Source organism: Hemiscyllium ocellatum, chromosome 4, assembly GCF_020745735.1.
Source record: "Hemiscyllium ocellatum isolate sHemOce1 chromosome 4, sHemOce1.pat.X.cur, whole genome shotgun sequence".
Taxonomy (NCBI): Eukaryota; Metazoa; Chordata; class Chondrichthyes; order Orectolobiformes; family Hemiscylliidae; genus Hemiscyllium; species Hemiscyllium ocellatum.
This window is the reverse complement of record NC_083404.1, coordinates 10922926-10943842: the sequence shown is the minus strand read 5'-3', so window position 1 is coordinate 10943842 and position 20917 is coordinate 10922926. Positions and strand designations below refer to the sequence as shown.

The following is a 20917-nucleotide window of genomic DNA, read 5'->3' as shown; positions in this document are numbered from 1 at the left end:
TACACTGCTTAACTAAGTTCAGTTTTACTGCTCAGAATTTTCATGTGTGATTTTTAATTGCCTTTTGCAAAATTATCATTTCCTCTAGGTATTAGCTTCACATAAAACTACTGAGCTAAACTTGGAAGGTGATCTTCAAAACACACCATTGATGTTGGCATGTTCCAGAGATAATGCTGAAGGACTCTCTATATTGGTATGCATTCTAATTTTATCAGCCCTACATTTGTCTTACTCTTTTTATCCTTAAACATAAGTGGTTGACAAAAGTAATTTTTTTTCTGTTTGACATCCTGCAATAATCTGGAGCATTATTGTTTAAGAAATGTTCAATATTCAAAACAAGTTTGAACTAGCCCAGACCAAGAGATCAGAAGTGTCCTTAATTTAGCACAGGCTTCATAATTTCTACATAAACTGTCTGGAGAGAATTGGATGTCATAATAGTGTAAAAGGGAATTGTGCACTAAGTTTGGGGTCAAGATACTGTACCTTTATGAGGCATAGTGAACAGTCCTTGCTGAATTTGACCTGAGAGTACTGGAAGCTAACCAAGTTATGCAAGATTAAATTATACAGTGGAGTTTGCCTGAGAGCTATGCCATCAATTATTCAGCTGAAACACCTAGGCCTCTGCTTGATTGACAGCTGTGCCTGATCTCTGCTATCAATTTCACAATGTTTCATGTGCTTGCAGTTTCAGCTGTTGAAACTTTAATGGGTTTGTATGATTGACGCTTTTATTGTCCTGTAGTGAAAAGGAATTTTATTTAACATAGTGGAAAGTTTTTAATGAATGATTCTATTTAAAAAGTTTTAAATATAATATATATGTCTGTAACACATATATAGATATTCCACTGTAATTCAAGGATTCACTGCTGTTATGTAACATATGGCAGGTGAATCAAAATGGATGCATTTGGGGTTATGGGACTTGTTCGGGTGCATCATGTTGCATGGAACAGATATATGTTGAGCACGGGGCGGGCTGCAGAAAAAATGGGTTGTGAGGGCTGAAAACAAATCCCGTTTTTATTCTGACTGGGATGAAGTTACACAGAAAAAGACTTTTTAAACATTCTGCTAACAGCCCTGTCACTGCTTCTAACGATGAGTCAGCTGCTTGTCTCCTGTTTGCACTTTCAACTCCTCCCACAACCACAAGGATTAAAATCCCACATTTCCTGCTACAGTCAGTTCTGCTATAATGTGTGCTTCTTCAATGCGCTTAATTCATCACGACTGAAGAATTTAAACCGTTATTCGTAGAATTCAAACTTTCCTTACCTAATTTAGCTTTAACGTGGTTCCAGCCTCTTTAGTTTAAATGGCATGGCTATTGTACGACTTTCTTAAAACGTGAGACCGCACAAGAGCGGGACTATTGCGTTATATCAGAACTGGCTGTACTTTCCTCCTGAGCAGAAAGACTGAGCCTGAAGTTTTACCAATTCCTGCTACCCACCTTGAGGTTGGTAAAAAAGGCCTTAGTCCTGATTGAGGGACTCAGCATTAGGAAGAGGATGACTATGCTGAGAGTTACCTTGCTGTTTTTTATGGCCCATACTCTTCCCACTTCCTCCCCAGTTCCCAAACCTTACCCTAGCATTTTCCCCATTACTGATTTTGGGCTAATGGTTTTGTAATTCCCTGGGTTTTTTTCTGTCTCACTTCCTTTTTAAATAGTAGGGTTGCATTTTCCACCCTCCAAACCACATGAATTGTTCCGGAGCCTATAGAATTTTGGAAGATAACCACCGATGCAATATTTCCATGGTCACTTCCCTTAATATCCCGAGATGCAAATTATCAGGTCCCGGGGGATTTGCCAGTTATTAGTCTTCTTAATTTGTCAAGCACCATCTTCTGATTATTTCAGATTTCCTTTAGTTCTGATCTCTCACATTTCTGCAGATTAGTTATAGCCTCTTTTGTGATGATTGAACCTAAAAACATGAATATATTAAAGATATAGTGCACACAGAAACATCACCCATTCTACTTCTAAGCCATTGAGTCATGGAATCAAAGGGTCACACAGCATGGAAACAGACCTTTGGTCTAACTAGTCCATGCCAACCATAAAAGAGACTGATGTTTTCCATTTTAACTTTGTTTCTTGTTTTCCTGACTTGTGGTTATACTGTGTACAGCTGGAATGTAACTTTGTTTTCTTCGTTTCTCTATTCTGTAACAAAGGGATTGTACCGAGGCATCTTCGTACTGAAAATGGCGCTGTAAGTGGTGACATCAACTTTTCACTGCACTGATTTGAGTACCTTTGACAATAAAGCTCATTCAATTCAATTCATTATTAAAACAACATCACCCTCTCACTCAAGAGTCAGCACCAGACCTATTTTCCTTGGAGATGTTAGGGAGGAGATTTGATAGAGGAGTTCCAAATCATGAGGGGTCTGGAAAAAGTAGATAGAGACAAAAATGCTCCACTCCAGAAAGGATTGAAAACAAGAGGGCATGTTTGCTCAGAATTATAGAGTCATAGAGATGTACAGCACGGAAACAGACCCTTCAGTCCAACCTGTCCATGCCAACCAGATATCCCAACCCAATCTAGTCCACCTGCCAGCACCTGGCCCAAATCGGTCAGAGTATTGAGTGCAGTAGTTGTGAGGTCATGTTGCAGCTGTACAGGACATTGGTTAGGCCACTGTTGGAATATTGTGAGCAATTCTGGTCTCCTTCCTGTCTGAAAGATGTTATGAAATTTGAAAGGGTTCAGAAAAGATTTACAAGGATGTTGCCAGGGGTTGGAGGATTTGAACTATAGGGAAAAGCTGAACAGGCTGGGGCTGTTTTCCCTGGAGCGTCGGAGGCTGATGGGTGGCCTTATAGAGGTTTACAAAATAATGAGGGGCATGGATAGGGTAAGTAGGCAAAGTCTTTTCCCTGGGGTAGGGGAGTCCAGAAGTAGACGGCATAAGTTTAGGGTGAGAGGGGAAAGATATAAAAGAGACATAAGGGGCAACTTTTTCACACAGAGGGTGGTACGGGTATGGAATGAGCTGCCAGAGGATGTGGTAGTGACTAGGTATTTGAGGAAATTGGGGAAAAGAAGCAATGTCAACATAGGGAAAAGCATTTTCAAGTTGTGACTGGTAGTGATGTAGAATGAGCTGCCTGAAATCTCTTGGAGATTCTGTGGAAGTGTTCGAGGTGAAATTAAATTATTATCTAAAACTCAATCATGGAATGTGGGTGTTGAAGGGTGGGCCAACATTTACCCCTATCCATAGCTGACCTTGGCAATATGCGGTGTTATACAGTGAAAACAGGTGAATGGTACGAGGCAGATTGCCCACATGAAAAGTCAACATAAACGTGATAGACTAAATTGCTGTCTTGTGATAGAGAAATTCTGTCATTTGAGGGAAGGTCTGCTGTTGACTTGAGCGAGGGGGTGCTATTATTTTAATAATGAACTGAATCAAATTAGCTTTACTGTCAAGTGTACTCAAATCAGTACGGCGAAAAGTTGATTAGCCACTACTTACAGCACCATCTGAGGTATAAAAGTACAATCCCTTAGTTACAGAATTACAAGAGAAATGAAGAAAACAAAGTTAAATTCCAGCTGTACACCATATAAACATAGGCCAGAAAAACAGGAAACAAAGTTAAAAAGACAAACATCACAGTCTCCCTTATGGTCAGCAAGGACTGGTTGGAACAAAGGGTCTGTTTCCGTGTGACTTTCTGACTCCATGGCTTAGAAGTTGAATAGATGATGTTTCTGTGTGCAGGAATGTTACTTGGAATTGCAGATTTTGAGAGGGAGAGTCAGGGTTTCTTATTCTTCACTATTCTGTTTGGCACTGTCTGCCTGTCTTTCCTTCAATAGGACAGTATTTGGACTTCTGTATATACTTCTCCCTTTGTTCTCTGTTCGTCAAAACTCCTCTCTGAGGATGTTTTCCTTGGAGTCAATCTTTGGAATTCTGTATGTTAAAATGACTGTGCAATCAACTTTATACAATTTCACGTTGTAACGTGTGTATGTTAATCTGATGAGTAATGTTTCCAACTGTGAGAGTTGATTAGTGCATAGCCCTGGGGCTGTATTGTTTTTAAGCTTAGGCAATCAGCTTTCAAATTTCCACAATTACTGATTTGAATAGTTCTCACTCTGATATCGGTTTTGCAACTCACAGGAATCTATTGTATTGCCCAGGCTAGGTGTCTTCTAAATGTCTCTCTATTGTAATTTAATACAAAGTAATGGTCTGATAAAAAGTTTGAATAGTTCCATAAGAAAAAACATCTTCTTGTGATTCTCACCGTGAAGAAGCTTTTTAAACTTCATTTGCAACATGTAAATCCTGTATGCAGGGAATTGTTTCACCTTTCTTATTTAAACCAATGCTATTAAATGTACACATGTAATAGCCATCAAGTTTATTTTTCCACTTTATTGCTCAATTCCTATTAACTTTATGTTTCCTGATTCCCAAATAACCCAATAACTTTTGAAATGAATTTATGGACTAGTTTCAGTAATGATTTGTGTCTGGTAATTGCATGTTTGCACCATTCTTTATGTAAAGCTCAATTACTACCTTTTTCCTTCATTCTTCTTGAGATTAACCAAAATTTTGACTATTTTTTCACCCTGTGGAAATGATCTGTCTCTACTTAAGTAATCACAATCCTTTTTGATGCACTATTATCTCAAAGGAATCTATCCAGTTGCTTTTTATTTTCTTAATAAGGTGTCACTGACGTGCAGCAAAACTCTTGATTTCTAAAGTTTCTGTGTCCCGTGCTAGTAGATTTGTGTTTTACCACATCGAATGTCTTTATGTGTTTTCTACAATGTAGACTGGAGGAGATCAGTTGCCTGGATGGCTCGTTTGCAGTGCAGAGTGATGCCAGCAGTGTGGGTGAAATTCCCATACTGGCTGAGTTCGCCATGCAGGTTCTACCCTCCAGTCCTTACCCCTTGCTTGAGGTATGGTAAGCCCCTAACCTGCTGTGCTTTAACCATCAACACATTTTCAGCTGTGATCTCCAGCATCTGCAGACCTCATTTTTTATCCTTTTGAACAATGGCAGCTTAACCTTTACTTGAGAAATATGCTCTTTGTTAGAAACAAAAACAGAAATTGCTGGAAAAGCTCACCAGACCTAGCAGCATCTGTGGAGAGAAATCAGAGTTAACGTTTGGGTCCAGTGACTCTTCCTCAGAACTGATGGTAGCTGGGAAAAAGTTGGCTTTTATGCAGGAGGTAGGATGGGGGGGAGGGGATAAGGGGTAAATGATAGGTGGGGATAGAGCCCAAAGAGAGAGAAGAGCAGTTGGGCAGGGAAACATGTAGATAATGACCACCTTATGTTATGGACCAGGCTAGACCCCCTCAAACATTTCAAGAAAGTAACCCAGACCCTAACTTTGCTGATTGTTTTAAGCAGGAATAACGCGGATATTCCAGGAGTGATGCAGTTGGTCAAACCACTTAGTTTTAAACGAAACAGAATGTATTTATAAGATTACCAAATGAAATACAAACAAAAGAGAACACAATACAGAAGAACTGAACCTATCCGAAAACCCAACAAATTATGCCAGCTTAATAATGCTGTTCCAAATACTTGCAACAGTCCCAATGTACACCGCTTAGCAAAAAAAGGGAAAATCGAACAGTTTCTTACAGGAGAGATGTCAGAGAGAGGGACAACCAGCGTGGACCTGATTCTTTGAGTCTAGCAGCTTCAAATGACTTCTTGCTAAACTCCAAACCAAATCAAACCAAAGAAATGCTGATCTGGGAGAACTGGCCACTCCCCTTTCATCATACAAGTGTATGTTTTCAAAACTCAAAAGCCTTTTTCCTGAGGCAGTATTTGCTAGCTATAATCAAATTAGCCATAAAACCCTTCAACTTAAACTTTTCGGAAATGCTGCTTTTATGACGTCTTTGGAAACAAAGTCATGGACAGCATAACCTTGTTAAAGCAGGAGCATCATCACACCCTGGGAGAATGAATAGCTACTAATGAGGACTGTTAGTATTTAATAATGGGTTGTTTTAATAACTGCCTATGAGGTAACAAGGTCTGATATGTGGGGGCTGGAGTATGGACATCCGAGAAGGTGCCTCAATTGCTGAACATTGTTGAACTCGACAATGAATCCAGAATGCTGCAGAGTTTCCAGAGGCAAATAAGATGCTGTTCTTCCAGCTTGCACTGAGCTTCTCTGGAGCACTGCAATAAGCCTGAGACAGGGATGTTGGCCAGGGTACATGGTGGTGTGTTGAAATTCTTTGCTAGAACAATTCAGCATGAATACCACTATTCTGTTTCTTCACCTTATACTTTCTCTTGCTTACAATATTGATCTAACTTTCCTTTAAAACATTCTATTGTCTGTGCACTTATAACTCTTTGTGGTAAACCATTTGCTGTTCTAGTCCTTTGGCTGATATCTGAATCTCCTTCGTTTTCTGGTGACCATTTTACGTCAGTAACTTTGGATGTTCAAAACAAAAAAGGTAGTCTTTCATATTAACTATAACAGAATGTTGCGTAGTCTTGAAAATAAAATCCTGCACAGAAATGGGTTATCTCTGACAACAACTCCTGGGCATGTCTGAATGGAGCGATGTAGTTATTTCAGTTCACGTGGAATTGAGTTCTGTTGGAGAAGGTTCCTATTAAGCTTTAATCTACTGGGCTTATGCGTATTTTTAACAGGTAATAAGTATTAATCATTCACTACATTCTCATGTCCAGCTCTAATATGCATTGAGTCCAAGAGATTGAATGCTGATTTATTGTCAGTTATACTCTCCAATTAACAACGCCCTGAAATACAGTGAGAAGCTTCAACTGTTGTCACAACTTGGTGCCATCCGAACCATTCAACAATAAAGACAATGAAAGGGGACAGCGGAAGAAAGTTCATTTTTGCTCGAATTCCGAGTCCTGAGTCAGCTGATCAATGGCAACCACACCACCACTTCACCCACCAACACTGGAGTCTGCCCTCTTCAGGCACCATTTCTCGATCGCTGGGCCCACTCTCACCCCACAACCAGGAGACCTCAGCTCCAGGCCTCCCACTACCAGGAGCTGCTGCCACCATCACGCCAATAACCAGGAGCCCCCGTTCCTGACCTACCATAACCAGGAGTCCATGGCTTTGTCATCAGATCCCTAGCTCCACTGCTGACGCTGTCTTGCCAATGCCTGGAGTCCCTGCGCCAAACCTACCACAACCAGGAGTCCATAGCTTTGTCACCAGGCCAGCTGCTGTCTCCCAAGAGTCCCGCTCCAGATGCATCCCCTCCGCGACGTCACCCCTTTCGCCACCACTGACAGGAAGAAGATGAAGAAAAAGAAAAAGGAAGAAGACAAAAAGGGTAAGGAAAGAAAGAGAGAAAGTGGCTGCTTGGAGCAGACTGGCCCAGGAGCCCAAACATTGCCTACCTGGCTGGTGCTGCCAACTTGGGTATAATGATAAGTTTATAATGGCATTCCTTCAAACCCTGCCTTAAACCTTGTCTTATTCTTTTTTTAACTTCGGTGAAAATAGTCTAGCTGTCCTAAGACTCCCTTAATGACTGATGTCCAACACTTGTATCATATTAGAAATTTATTCTGGGCCTTTAATGTATAAAGTGTATAAAATGCCAGTGAACTCTAAACATGAACTGCCATAGTTTTGTAGCAAATAATAATCATCTCTTTGGCTTTAGCCCCATTGCTCTTACTTATGAACTTAAATACTTTTAAAACTCAATACCTTTAACCTAAATACCTTTAATACTCATACCAGCAATTCCACCCAAACTCCTAAGAGACACATGTACACATTGATGTATTGAATTGCTTGATTTTCTTGCAAAGGACATGCCTTACACTTCTCTACCCTCGACTGCCTGTTCTACTTACCTTCACCTGATGTCTTTTATCGTACGTTCCACTGATTTCCCATTTTCCAACCTTTATGCTGTCAGTAAATTTTGATGTAATGCTCCTTGTGCTCAAGTTCAATTCACACACACAGATTTGTCAAGGTTGATGGTGCAGTAACATCTCTGTTATTGTGTCTATAAATTCTGGAGTTATGACAGCATTTATTAAAGTTGTAAATCTATTCTCAATGTCTGTCTGAAAAATGCAGCCTGTTTCTGTAAAGGACATCTGTTGCCCTTTACTGCACTTTCAGACAAATCAACTCTTAATCAGCTGATTTGCTGTGACTGGCAGATCCCTTACTAGGAATTTAACTTGTTTATCTAAACAGAAACTGAAAGACAGTATGGAAACCTTATGTACAGAGCACAGCAACCTACTGCATCAGATTAAGTGCAATTAGGAAAGATTTAGACAAGAGAAATTGGCAGATGTATGGAGAGATTGTAATTTTGTTGCCTAATTCACTATCTGTCCATAAGTAGATTTCGATTTATTTTGTTTATTGTAAGGAGTGGTGGAATTCTTCCCCACTCGCTCTATTTGTGGACTTTGACTTTATAAGTACTGTAACACCCCGTTTTAATAGTTACAAAAACAGAAATTGCTGGAGAAACTCAGCAGGTCTGGCAGCATCTGTGAGGAGAAAACAGAGTTTGCTTTTTGGTTCCACTGTCCCGAAATGTGAGAGCGAGTGGGGAAGAATTTCTGTTTTTGTTTCAGATTTCAAGAATCTGCAGTTTTTTATTTTTTTTATTTTCTGTTGAATAACAAAACCAGAATATGGTTTATTCCACATACGAAGACATAGCAGGGAGATATACTGTGCAAAACAGGCATGCTTGCAAGCAGACACCAGGCAAGAAAGAGTCGAAAATGATAGAGTGATTATTCAGTTCACAACAACTTAATTACAAAGCAACCAGGGATACCAGTTTATCAATGTCATGACTCTTTAACCGACTGCTGTCTTCAAGTTGCATGGTTTAAAAGGCAGCTGGATTCACTGATTTGGAGATGCTGGATTCACTGAGGAGGATATCATGTGATCAAGTCTTCTAAGGGGAGAGGATGTGGCAAAGAATAGTTATCATTAAGGTGAAAGCTTGTATTTCAGATGACCACCTGTCTCTGGCCCATTGCAGAGGTTAAATGGATGTAATTAAGGCATTTATTTTATGTTGGATAGGAGTATGTTTTGTATAACAGGTGTAATTTGCAATCCTATTACATATATTTTTCTTTAGCGAACCTTTTGTTTTTTGGGCAAGTCATAACACAATAGTCAGCATTCCAAAGCCATCAGAAACTACATGAGGTTTTGCTTACCTGGCTGATTTGGGCTTCTGAGAAAGTTCTGGAAGTTTACTGTTAAGTCCAGTCACAATTATATCTGCTGCAAACAATGAATCTCAGAATGGTACAGGGTGGAAGCAGGACATTCAGCCCATTGAATCTACACTGACCCTCTGAAGACCATCCCAACCAATCCCACCCCCACTCTCCCTGTAACCCTGCATTTCCCATGGCCAATCCACCTAGCCTGCACATCTTTGGATTCTGGGTGGAAATTGGAGCACCCAGAGGAAACCCATACAGACACAGGGAGAATGTGCAAACTCCACACAAACAGTCGCCCGAGGTTAGAATTGAAACCAGGCTCCTTGCACTGTGAGGCAGCGGTGCGAATCACTGAACTACTGTGCCACCCCATGAATTGCAGCATCCGCAGTTCTAGAAATAGCCTTTCATTTCATGTAGTCATTTACCTTAGCTTAGCATTAATAAACATTGAGAGAGCTTTACAATCAGGCAATTGTTTTGATTGGCATGGTTTTACCATGCTGGATTCATTATGGAGGTTTTGCCGCTGATGGGGTTATACGGAGGAAGTAATCAGTGGGTTTAAGCCAGCTTTCTAATACATTGGTATTCTAATACAAATTGACTAAAAAACAATTTTAATACTTGTATTTGTTATGTATTATATCTGTATGACTGTTTTAAAAACACATGAAGCAGTCAAAGAAAGGTGGCAGCTATAATGAAACAAAGCACTGTGGATGTTGGAGATCTTAAACAAACAAGAAACAGAAATTGTTGGAGAGTGCTATTAACTTTATACTAAACATTCAAAAAGAAATCCAGAAACAAAAAATTAAGAGCAGAACTATACCAAATATTATCATGTATTTAAGCAAAATTGTACTTACGTTATTGATAGAGAATTTTAACAAAGTGATCACAATTAAATTTACACCAACGTTTATGAAAACATGGTCTGACTCTATTCCACTTTTAACCCCTCCCCAAGTGTTCACTTGTTTTATGATGTGGAGGTGCCGGTGTTGGACTGGGGTGTACAAAGTTAAAAATCACACAACACCAGATTATAATCCAACAGGTTTATTTGAAAGCACTGGTTTCAGAGCGCCACTCCTTTGCCAAGGGAACAATGAACCAAAAGCTAGTACTTCCAAATAAACCTATTAGACTATAACCTGGTGTTGCATGATTTTTAACTTTGTCAACTTTTTAAATGAAATCTTCCTAACCTTTCTCAGTCTAATAGAAAAGATAATCCACAACCTGCTAGAATTTCCTCTACTTCTCCTTACATTCCTACTGTTCCTCATGGTAAGATTCATTCGAGATCCTTCCATTAGTTTTTGACTGTATGATCTTTTACTTTTTCTTTACAAATCTGTCAGCTATGGATACCTCAATTCATGTTTAGGTTTCCAGCAGATCTGACTGTTTTTCACACCGTTCTGAGATAACTCTGTTGAGGGCTGCCAGCTGGAGTGCTCTGTGTGAACTATTGTAGATTTCTTCCACTAGCTATGACTTACTGCAAAGCTCCACACTGCCGTTCTTCTGCACATTTCAAACTGAACTCAAGCTTTTCACATGGTGAATGATGAAGCTTTTATTTTCTTGGCTGTCAAGTTTCTTGAGTGTCATTGGAGCTGCACTCATCCAGGCAGCTAGAGAATATTCCATCACATTCCTGATTTGTGTCTTGCAGATAGTGAATAGATTCGGGGAGTCTGGAGGTGAGTTACTTATCATAGAATTCCTGGTCTCTGACCTGCTCGTTTAGCCACTGAATTTCTAGGGTTAATCCAGATCAGTTTCTGTAAATGGTAGCCTCTGGAATGTTGACAGTGTGGGATTCAGTACTGATAATACCATTGAATGTAAAAAGGCATTGGTTTGAATCTCTCTTGTTGCAGATGTTATTGCCAGGCACTTGTTCAGCATAAGCCCAAGATTGGACATTGTCCTGGTCTTGCTGCGTCTGGGCATGGACTGCTTCAGTTTCTGAAGGGCTGAAGGTGGTGCTGAACATTGTGCAGTCATCAACAAATTTCTCTGTTTTGGACCTTATCTTGGAGGGAAGGTCATTGATGAAGCAGCGAAAGATGGTTGGGCCCAGGACACTACTCTGAGGAACTCCTGCAGACCTGTCCTGGAGCTGAGATGACTGACCTCCAGCAACCACAGCCATCTTCCTATGTGCCATGGAGGATTCCAACAACGGAGAGCTTGCCCCTGATTCTGGTTTTGCCAGGGCTACTTCCTCGCTCTCTTGAATACAGCTTTGATGTCAAGGCAGTCATTCTCACCTCACCTCTTGAATTTAGTTGTTTCATCCATGATTGGACCAAAGCTGTAATGAGGTCTGGAGCTGAGTGGCCCTGGCAGAACCCAAACTGGGTGTAACTGAGCAAGTTATTCCTCTGTACGTGCTGCTTGATAATGCCTTCTGTTACTTTGCTGATGATTGAGAGTAGACCAATAGGATGGTAATTGGTCACCTTGGGCTTTTTATGCCTTGGATATGACTTGAACAATCTTCCACATTGTCGGGTAGATGCCAGTGTTGTGGAGTGAAAACATTTGCATGATGTCTTGCTGTTGATCTGATCTGTCTGTAACTTTATAAAAGGACTGTTGTTTACCCATGGCAATTTGTATAAAGAATGAGAGAAAGCATGAAATGAGAAAAGATCAATTGGTATAGCAGTAATCTCCAGTAACCAATAAACTTGAAAGACCCCATATAGATAACAAGCAAAACTAATATCATTTACAAAATACCGTGCAAGAACTGTAACAAGCACTACATTGGACAAACAGGCAGAAAACTAGCCACCAGGATACATAAACATCAACTAGCCACAAAAAGACATGACCCACTCTCACTCATATCCTTACATACAGATAAGGAAGGCACCACTTTGCCTGGGACAACACATCCATCTCAGGACAAGCCAAACAGAGACATGCGCAAGAATTCCTAGAAACATGGCATTCCAATCGGAACTCTATCAACAAACACATCGAGTTTGACCCCATCTACCATCCCCTTAGAAAAAGAACAGGAAATTGCATCATCACAGGAAATGACATCACCACAGAAAATGACATCACCAACCCAAAGAAACCCAAGCATTTAAGTAGAAAGCAGAAATCATGTACAGTGCTTCACCTGAGGCCCACTAAAGATGTTACCTAGTAGGGTGACGGAACATCTGGAAATGAACCTCCCAGCTCAGCGAGCAAGCCTACATCCAGAATGTATGTCTTGCTGATCTCTCAAACAATAATTTCCCTTCTATCACAGCGCAATAGTGTTGCAACTTAATCCAGTGTTCCTCACTGAGCAGTCACAGTGTAGAACTGCAATGATGGTGTCAAGTTATCCAAACTATCACTCACATTGGACAAATTTCACTGTACAGGACATGCATGTCACTGAATAAAATCACTGATAGAAGCGCCTAACTAGAGCAAATTTAAAATTGGAATATATACTTGGATTGAAGGTAGAAGATAAAATTAATTTAAAGGTTCAAAATGTGTAGCTTAAAAATCAGCCAATTTAATCACTTGGAAGTGTTCCTGATTATAAAAATTAAGCTTTAGGGGTCAGTTCTGTTATTTTTTAAAGTCTATCAACTTCATGCTGAGTTATACCTGTATAAACAGCATCAAAAATTTTAAAGAGATTTCAAACAATTATGTGGGGGTGGGATGACTTGGAGGAAGGAAGGGAATGTACTGTGGCCAAATTTACAAACACAAAAACTGGGTGGAAATGTGGGTTGTGAGACAGGTCTAAACAGTTTACAGAGAGATATTGATAGGTTAAGCAAATGGGCAAAAATGTTGGCAAATGGAGTATGACATGGGAAAATGTGAAGAGAGAACAAAGGACAGAATGTTATTTAAATGGGGAAAAACTGCAGAAAGCTGCAACACACTTTTCCATGAAACACAGAAAATTTGCACACAAGTGCAGCAGGGAACAAGGAAGGCTAAAGTCCATTCAGTTATCGGACCTTCCCAGTGCCTCAAATATATGGAAATAATGTCTTGTTTAAGTAAGAAATGCCTTTGGGTTTGTTAGAACAGTCAGGAAAAGTCAAACTCCAATGTTTGGTTGTTTCTCCATATGCAAAGACCGCACAGAACTGAACTGCTTTCCTGATCAAGCACGTACAAGAAGATTCTTTTATGAGTAAAGTATACTTTTAAAATTAAAAAAGCTGGAATATATGACATTATTTTGGATTAAACTGGTTAAATTTCTCTGAGCAATTTAAAATGTAGTGCTGTATGGCACTGTGTGAAATATGCAAAAAAACCTTTTTTTTAATTACAGGGGTTAACAGCGTTCAGCTATCTTACAAAGTCGGTCTAAAATTAGATCAATGTTCTGCTTTGATTAATTCTTTTTAGATGAAACACGGTGCATTAGTATGCAAAAGGAATAGCCTGGGACGTTTTCCTATCCATGAAGCTGCTTTTTCAGGTGCAGAGAAGACGTTGGAAATGTTACTACAGAAAGGTTGGTTATAAATCAAAACGTTGTTGACTGAGGAGACATCTGTCCATATGGCTTTGTTTGCTTAACAAACAGTGAATCACACAGTATTTGTTTTTTCAAGGTGAGGAACTGGGCAACTCCCGAGAAAAACATATAAATTACCTTGATGAAAGACACCATGCTCCTCTTCATCTGGCTTTACTTGGGGGGAAAATTGAGACAATTAAAATCTGCATTGACAATGGAGCAAAAATCGATTTACCTGAGGTATGTGTTTTCAATGAAAGAGAAAGAAAAGAGGAAATGAGTCTTAGAAAATCTGAACTAAGGACAAAAATTTTGTCAATGAACAACCAAACAGTCAATGACTTGAAAGAAAAGGACATTGCTTTAGGTAGAACTCTTTTTTTTGAACTGGCTGGTGATCAGATGATCATTTTAGTAGTAAGTGCTGGTTAGCTGTTAATTTATCTTTTTATCGCACTTATTGCCAACCAATGCTGAATTCTACTTTTTTTTAGTAGCGGAAAGGCTGAGGTCTAACATGCAATTATGAACATTTAAAAGAGTCAGTGATCAAAATACAAATCGCAATTAGTGATTATGTTACCCACAACCCCCCCCCAAACTAAGATATGAAATGTGACAATCACAGAGGAAGGAAGGACTGAGACAGGTAAAATATTCTAAAAGTATTGATATGCTTTGTGAGAATGATTTAAAGTTCAAGCTTAAGACCTTTATAATTCTTTGTTACTTGATTTTGCCTCTTATAGTAATTTTGCTGTGTGAAACCTCTTTTTCACAAGAACGCATAATTTATGCTGTACCGAAAGCAGAAATGTCTGAAGAAACTCAGTAGCTCTGGCAGAATTTGTGGGGAGAGAAGCAGAGTTAACGTTTTGAGTCTGGTGACCCGTCTTCAGAACATAATTTATGCTATAATGCTGTCAATGATATATCTACTGGAGAAAAACAGTTTCAGACCACTCTGATATGCCTTAGTGCCAGTAAAGATTGAAGGAGAAGGAAAGGTATGTTAAGGGGAGGTGATATCCTAGTGGTATTATCACTGAACTGTCAATCTTGAGAACCCAGGTAATATTCTTGGGTAATGTCCCACATAATCATACCCTGGCAGATGGTGCAATTTGAATTCAATTTTTAAAAATCTATAATTAGGAGTCTAAATGAGGATCATGAGTTCAATGCTGATTGTTGGAAAAACCCATCTGGTTAACTAATGCCCTTTAGGGAAGGAAATCTGTCATCCTTGCCTGGTCAAGCCTACATGTGACTCCAGACCCACAGCAATGTAGTTGACACTTAACTGTGCTCTGGGCAATTAGGAATGGGCAATTAATGCTAGCCTAGCCAGCGACGCCCACTTCCTGTGAATGTATAAAAAAAAAGGTGTTCCTTTGGGGCTCAGAGGAACAAGAAAAGGGAATTTTAGAGGAACACAACTGTCACCAGAATGGAGAGAAAGTTCCCAGTTCATACCCAAGTTTCCTTGTTTAACTTGATCTTGTGTTGTTCCAGCACTATAAGTACGCCAAGGACTGGGAGTAAATTCAGCTCTTAATGCCACGATTATTTCAAGCAATAATTTCTAGGCTTAGACTTTTTATAGCTTGTTTGCATCAGAGTTGCCAGGTCTGAAAATGTTTGCTTTTCGTTTATAATTGACAGAAGGATAAGTCTACTGCCCTTCACTTTGCCTGCCTGCAGGGGGCCGTAGAGGCAGTCAAGCACATGCTGTCTAAATATGATGGAGAGAATGATATTCTTCACCTCCTGGATGGCATTAAACAAACACCGTTGCACAAGTAAGTCTTTTTAAAACAGTTTTCAGTAAAAGAACTTAACTCTATTTTCAATTATTTTGTTTAATGTATAATGTGTAATTTTTACATGCAGGGCTGCAACATATGACTACTCAGAACTTGTGGAATATCTAATTGAACAGGTAATCATACATAGCTCTTTTATACTGTCATAGATGTTAAATTTGATTAATTCTATACTGTTAAGGAAGGACCACAGTCTCCCCTTGGTGCTGAGTTTGCTGATCAAAAAACAAAAGAACTAGAGATGCTGGAAATCAGAAACAAAAACACAAATTGCTGGAAAAACTCAGCAGGTCCAGTACCCATGGGGATGGCCTCAACAAGGGTTCATCTCACACTACAGGTGACCCCACTGCACTATCCAAGTACACACACACACACACACACACACACACACACACACACACACACACACACACACACACACACACACACACACACACACACACACACACACACACACACTCCTGTAGACAAACACACACACCCTCCTACAGATCCATACGCTCACACAAACCCTCTCTCATGCACAAGCTGGCTCTCATAGGCTCCCACACTCACACACAGCCTCTTACAGATTTATACCCCTTTGCACTCACACTCACACACATACACACACTCTCTCACTGACACTCATGTGCACTCGCCCCCACACACATGCACCCAGATGCGCGCGCGCGCGCGCGCACACACACACACATATAAGTTTGTGAGGTGAATTTGTACTTGCAGAATTATATTTTATTTTGCTCAAAAACTGCATGAATCCATGTAAGATTCTGTAAATCCCTTTTTTAGACCTCACACCTTCAATGCATTATCTGGACCAACATGGCACCTATTGTTAAAGTTCACTTGAGAATGTAACTCTAAGGAGTCCTGGGATGTATATATGAAAGCACTGAAACCAACATGGTCATTCTAAAAGTTGAGAAAATTAACAAACAATCCAGGTCTTTTTCAATATATAATTTCAGTTACATCACACTGTAATCTTTTGCTATAAATTCTGTGTCCTATGATCTTATACACCACAACCACCTGATGAAGGATCAGCGCTCCAAAAGCTAGCGCTTCCAAATAAACCTGTTGGACTATAACCTGGTGTTGTGTGATTTTTAACTTTGTACACCCCAGTCCAACACCAGCTCCTTCAAATCATAGCATCATGTGGGAAGAGAAAGTGGAGTTAACATTTCAGGTCCAGTGACCCTTCTTCAGATTAAAGATGGCTAGTCTCCGCCTTCTGAGATGGAAAAAGTAATACATTTAGCTGCTAATGAGCATTTCCACCAGGATCAGATGGGAACAGAATCAGGCTTGACTTCACTAATTCAGTTTGGGAAACCTGGTGGGCATGGAAGAGTTGGGCCAAAGGGTCTGTTTCTCTGCTGTATGACTGTTTTCCTAATAAAAGTTTGCACATATATGGTACCTTTGATTTTTAATCTCAGTCTGTGACTGGGAGATTAAACCAAGGACCACATCTGGCCCTCAGGAAAATTTAAATGACCTCATGGTTATATTTTTTGAAACAAAGAAGCGATGTTTGACCATCAATTAGCATTAGAGAAACAGGTTCCTTGGTCACTATCACTCTGCGTTTGTGGGAACTTGCTGTGTGGCACATCTTTCCCAGATAACATTGATTATAAATCAAAAGTTCCTTCTTTCCTGCTGCTTTATTCAAGTTGTTTAGAGATGGATTAAAGTAGGAAAGATGGACTGTCACATGTCCGAGCTCCAGCATGTGCATGCACATTGAATAGTTTGAAAGTGAGTAAAGCACTCTCTGGATTTAAGTGCAAATAATTTTCATTCTTTTTTTACATGACAGGGATCAGACATGAATGTGACTGACTGTGAATCCCGTACACCTCTTCTGTGGGCTGCTTCAAATGGAGCTTGGAACACAGTGAACCTTCTGGTGACAAAAGGTCAGGCACCTTCATTGTTCATATGTAGATGTGTGACAGGATGGTATATTGTGCTGACTCCGAGTCGATAAAGTGTGGAGCTGGAAAAAGCACAGCAGGTCAAGCAGCGTCAGAGAGCAGGAGAGTCAATGTTTTGGACAGGACCCTTCAGCAGGGCGCTACCTCTCTGTTGCTTTATGATTACCTATGATATTTCACCTTCTGGACTCATGACTACCACGGGAAAGGGTAAGGACAGCAGATACATGGGGACACTACCTTCTGTAAATTCCCCTCCAAGCCTCATACCATCCTCACTTGGGAAAGACATCGCTGTTCCTACAGAATGTCTGGGTCAAAATCCTGGAACTCCCTCCCTAATGGCATTGAGCATTTACCTAAAGCGCATGGACTGCAGCAGTTCAAGAAGGCAGCTCACCACCACCTTCTCAAGGGCAACTAGGAATGGACAATTAATGTTGGCCAGCTGATGGTAATTTTATCACATAAATGAATTTTTTTAAAAATCTATTTTTATTTCTATGCTATTGGGTACCATTGGCAATGTTAGTATTATTGAGAGAAAGAGAGGACTGCAGATGCTGGAGAGTCAGCGTTGAAAAGTGTGGCGCTGGAAAAGCACAGCCAGTCAGGCAGCATCTGAGGAGCAGGAAGTTAATGTTTCATTCCTAAGCCCTTCCTCAGGAATGTTAGTATTGTTGTCCATTTGGAGCTGACTTCTCCTTAAACCATTGCACTGATTGGATGGAGATGACCCTCAAGGCTCTTTAATTATGGTTAAATGCAGTTGAGTGATTTGTAAGTAATATCTGAGTTTGGTTAAGAACCAACTGTGTTGGTGTGGGACTGCATTAATGTATATGTCAGAGTTGTTATGGACCAGACCAGACTCCCTCAAAATATATTAAGAAGGTGGCCTAGACCCTAATTTTTTCTTATTTTAAAGGTTGATGTGAAATGCTGTTTGCCAGATGGGATGTGACTGGTCAAACTACTTGACAATAAGCAAAACACAATTTAACTAAACGCTATATTAAAATACAAACAAAGGAAAGAGGGATTTAGAATAATTTAGCTATTGGAAATTTAATCTAACAATAGATAAAGTAACTATTACTAATTAACTGATCCAATACATTATCGTCCCATAAAAAAACCCCTTGCCAAAAAGGCAAATTCACACACACATTCTCACATGCAGTTCTCTAATCCAGGAGGAAAAATCATCAAGAGCAAATTCAGAGAGAGTAGCAGCTAAGAGACAGTCACTAAAGCTTCCAACATTTTTGAGAGTCCAAAAGTTTCTGACGTTACTGAAAAACAAACCCAGAAATCTGGACCTGTGAGAGCTGGCCATACCCATTCAGGCTTCACAATTTGTTTAGACAAATCCTCTGCAGTGGTCAGTTCTGTACCTCTGCCTCACAACTTCTCTTCAAAAAATTCCAGGACAAAGTAACCTTATAAAGTGACAGGACTCTCACAGTGTGAATAAAGGACATTGCTAAACAAACAATGTTGTTGAAAACCCAGTAGCTTTATTTTCACTTTTTTCACATTTTTCAATTCCAGATTTAGGAAGTAAAAGTTGAATTCTCATTCTTGAACTCATACTTTCTATAGTTGTTATATTTCTTGATTACTAGTGTAGTAACATAACCACAATAATATTGCCCTTAAAATTAAACAAGGCTAATTTCCTTTTGTGTTTTAGTAGTGGTTTGAAAGGAATGGATTATAGCTGCTAATGTTATGGAAAATTATCTGCTCTGATGAGCATTTCTTCATAGTCATCTGATTATTAAGAAAAACTAAAGGATTACAAACATGCAACTCCTGCTTGTATAAGGTACATTAAAAGTTACAGATCAACGAGGCAGATGTTCTACTATTACTTATGTAGATTTATTATGTTTGGATTAATCTTCCTTTGTTTATCAAACCATTATATGAAATTCTGGTATATTTTCAATAATAGGAGGTACACCAACCTTGCACTCAGATATGTGCAGAAATGTGGTAAGGTACGTAGTGAGGAATGCATGACAAGATTCCCACACTTTAACATGACCTTTGTGGGTCAGTCTGAACCTCAACAGAGATCCCAAGGATTGATGGAGAGTAGTCCTCCAATCTCATCATCATCATTGGTGTGAGGAGTTGGAAATGGCTCTTCTTCTTAGGAAGCGTTTCTCCTGACCTGAGGTCCGCAGAATTCATTTTCAATTTTCCCGACATCGGAGGGCACAAGAGTTGCTGAAGTGATGAGTGGGATAGTTTGAGCCTGTACTGGACATGTAGTATAGGATCCAATGTCTAGCTCTGACTTAGTTCAGCATGGCTCCTGACAAGACATTTGGAATTAATGAGTGGCAGGTGGCACAGTGGTTTGCACTGCTGCCTCACAGCACCATGGACCCGGGTTCGATTCCAGTCTCAGGTAACTGTGTGTGTGGAGTTTGCACATTCTCCTCACGTCTGCCTGGTTTTCCTTCGGGTGCTTCCATCTCCTCCCACCATCTAAAGAGGTGCAGGTTAAGTGGATTGGCCGTGCTAAATTGCCCACAATGTCCAGGGATATGTAGACTAGGGGGGTTAGCCATGGGAAATACAGGGATAAAATGGGGGAGGGGGGGAGGTGGTGAGTCTGGGTGGGATGCTCTCTGGAGGGTTGGTGTGGAATTAATGGGCCAAATGGCCTGCTTCCACATTGTGGAGATTCAATGAATGAATTTACCCTCTAGTTTCATGTGCGGCAGTAGTTCTCTAGCAACTCATTGAAATAGGCTTTCCTCATGTATTTGGCAGAGGACTTATCAAGTGCCAGGATTTCATAGCTGAGCTTTATTCATATATACACTTACGTTGCATCGATGTCAAGGGCATCCGAAATTCTTGATACTGTCTCAATATTTCTGTAGCAAAGTTTATCTGGAAATCGAATCGATATTTACAAATTCAGTAGCTAACCAGGAGCAAAACAACCTTTGAATATATGTTAGCATTTGCAGCAGTCTCAATGTCAAATAAACTTCCATAATCACAGGGAGGAATTGGCTGCCCCCAACAATTAGTTGTCATACCTTTTCTAAGCCATTAACATCTTTGCAGCACTCAAGTAAATCATATCATTCCATCTCTGCTCCAAGCAAACTAAGCTCATTGAATTTCTGTTTCATTTCTACTTATAATAAGGAGATGCCTGATTTTAAAATAAAAGTAGAAGGTAATTAAATGTATTTGTATTCTTACAATGATTTGTTGAAATCAGTGACCAATCTTTTGAATGAGTAAATTTTAAAATACTACTCCAGGTTAAAGTTCCACAACTGTAACAAATTATTTTAAATGTA

The 20917-nt window shown here is 39.8% G+C and overlaps 1 protein-coding gene across 1 annotated transcript in view; it reads left to right on the top strand.

The window, feature by feature from the left end:
• LOC132815164 (transient receptor potential cation channel subfamily A member 1-like) overlaps positions 1-20917 on the top strand; it is a 130803-nt gene that overhangs the window by 50627 nt on the left and 59259 nt on the right. The window contains exons 4-9 of the mRNA XM_060823977.1: positions 89-196; positions 13690-13798; positions 13899-14044; positions 15470-15606; positions 15698-15746; positions 17465-17564. Of these exons, the coding sequence (XP_060679960.1) occupies positions 89-196; positions 13690-13798; positions 13899-14044; positions 15470-15606; positions 15698-15746; positions 17465-17564 (649 nt within the window). The remainder of the gene's footprint in view (positions 1-88; positions 197-13689; positions 13799-13898; positions 14045-15469; positions 15607-15697; positions 15747-17464; positions 17565-20917) is intronic.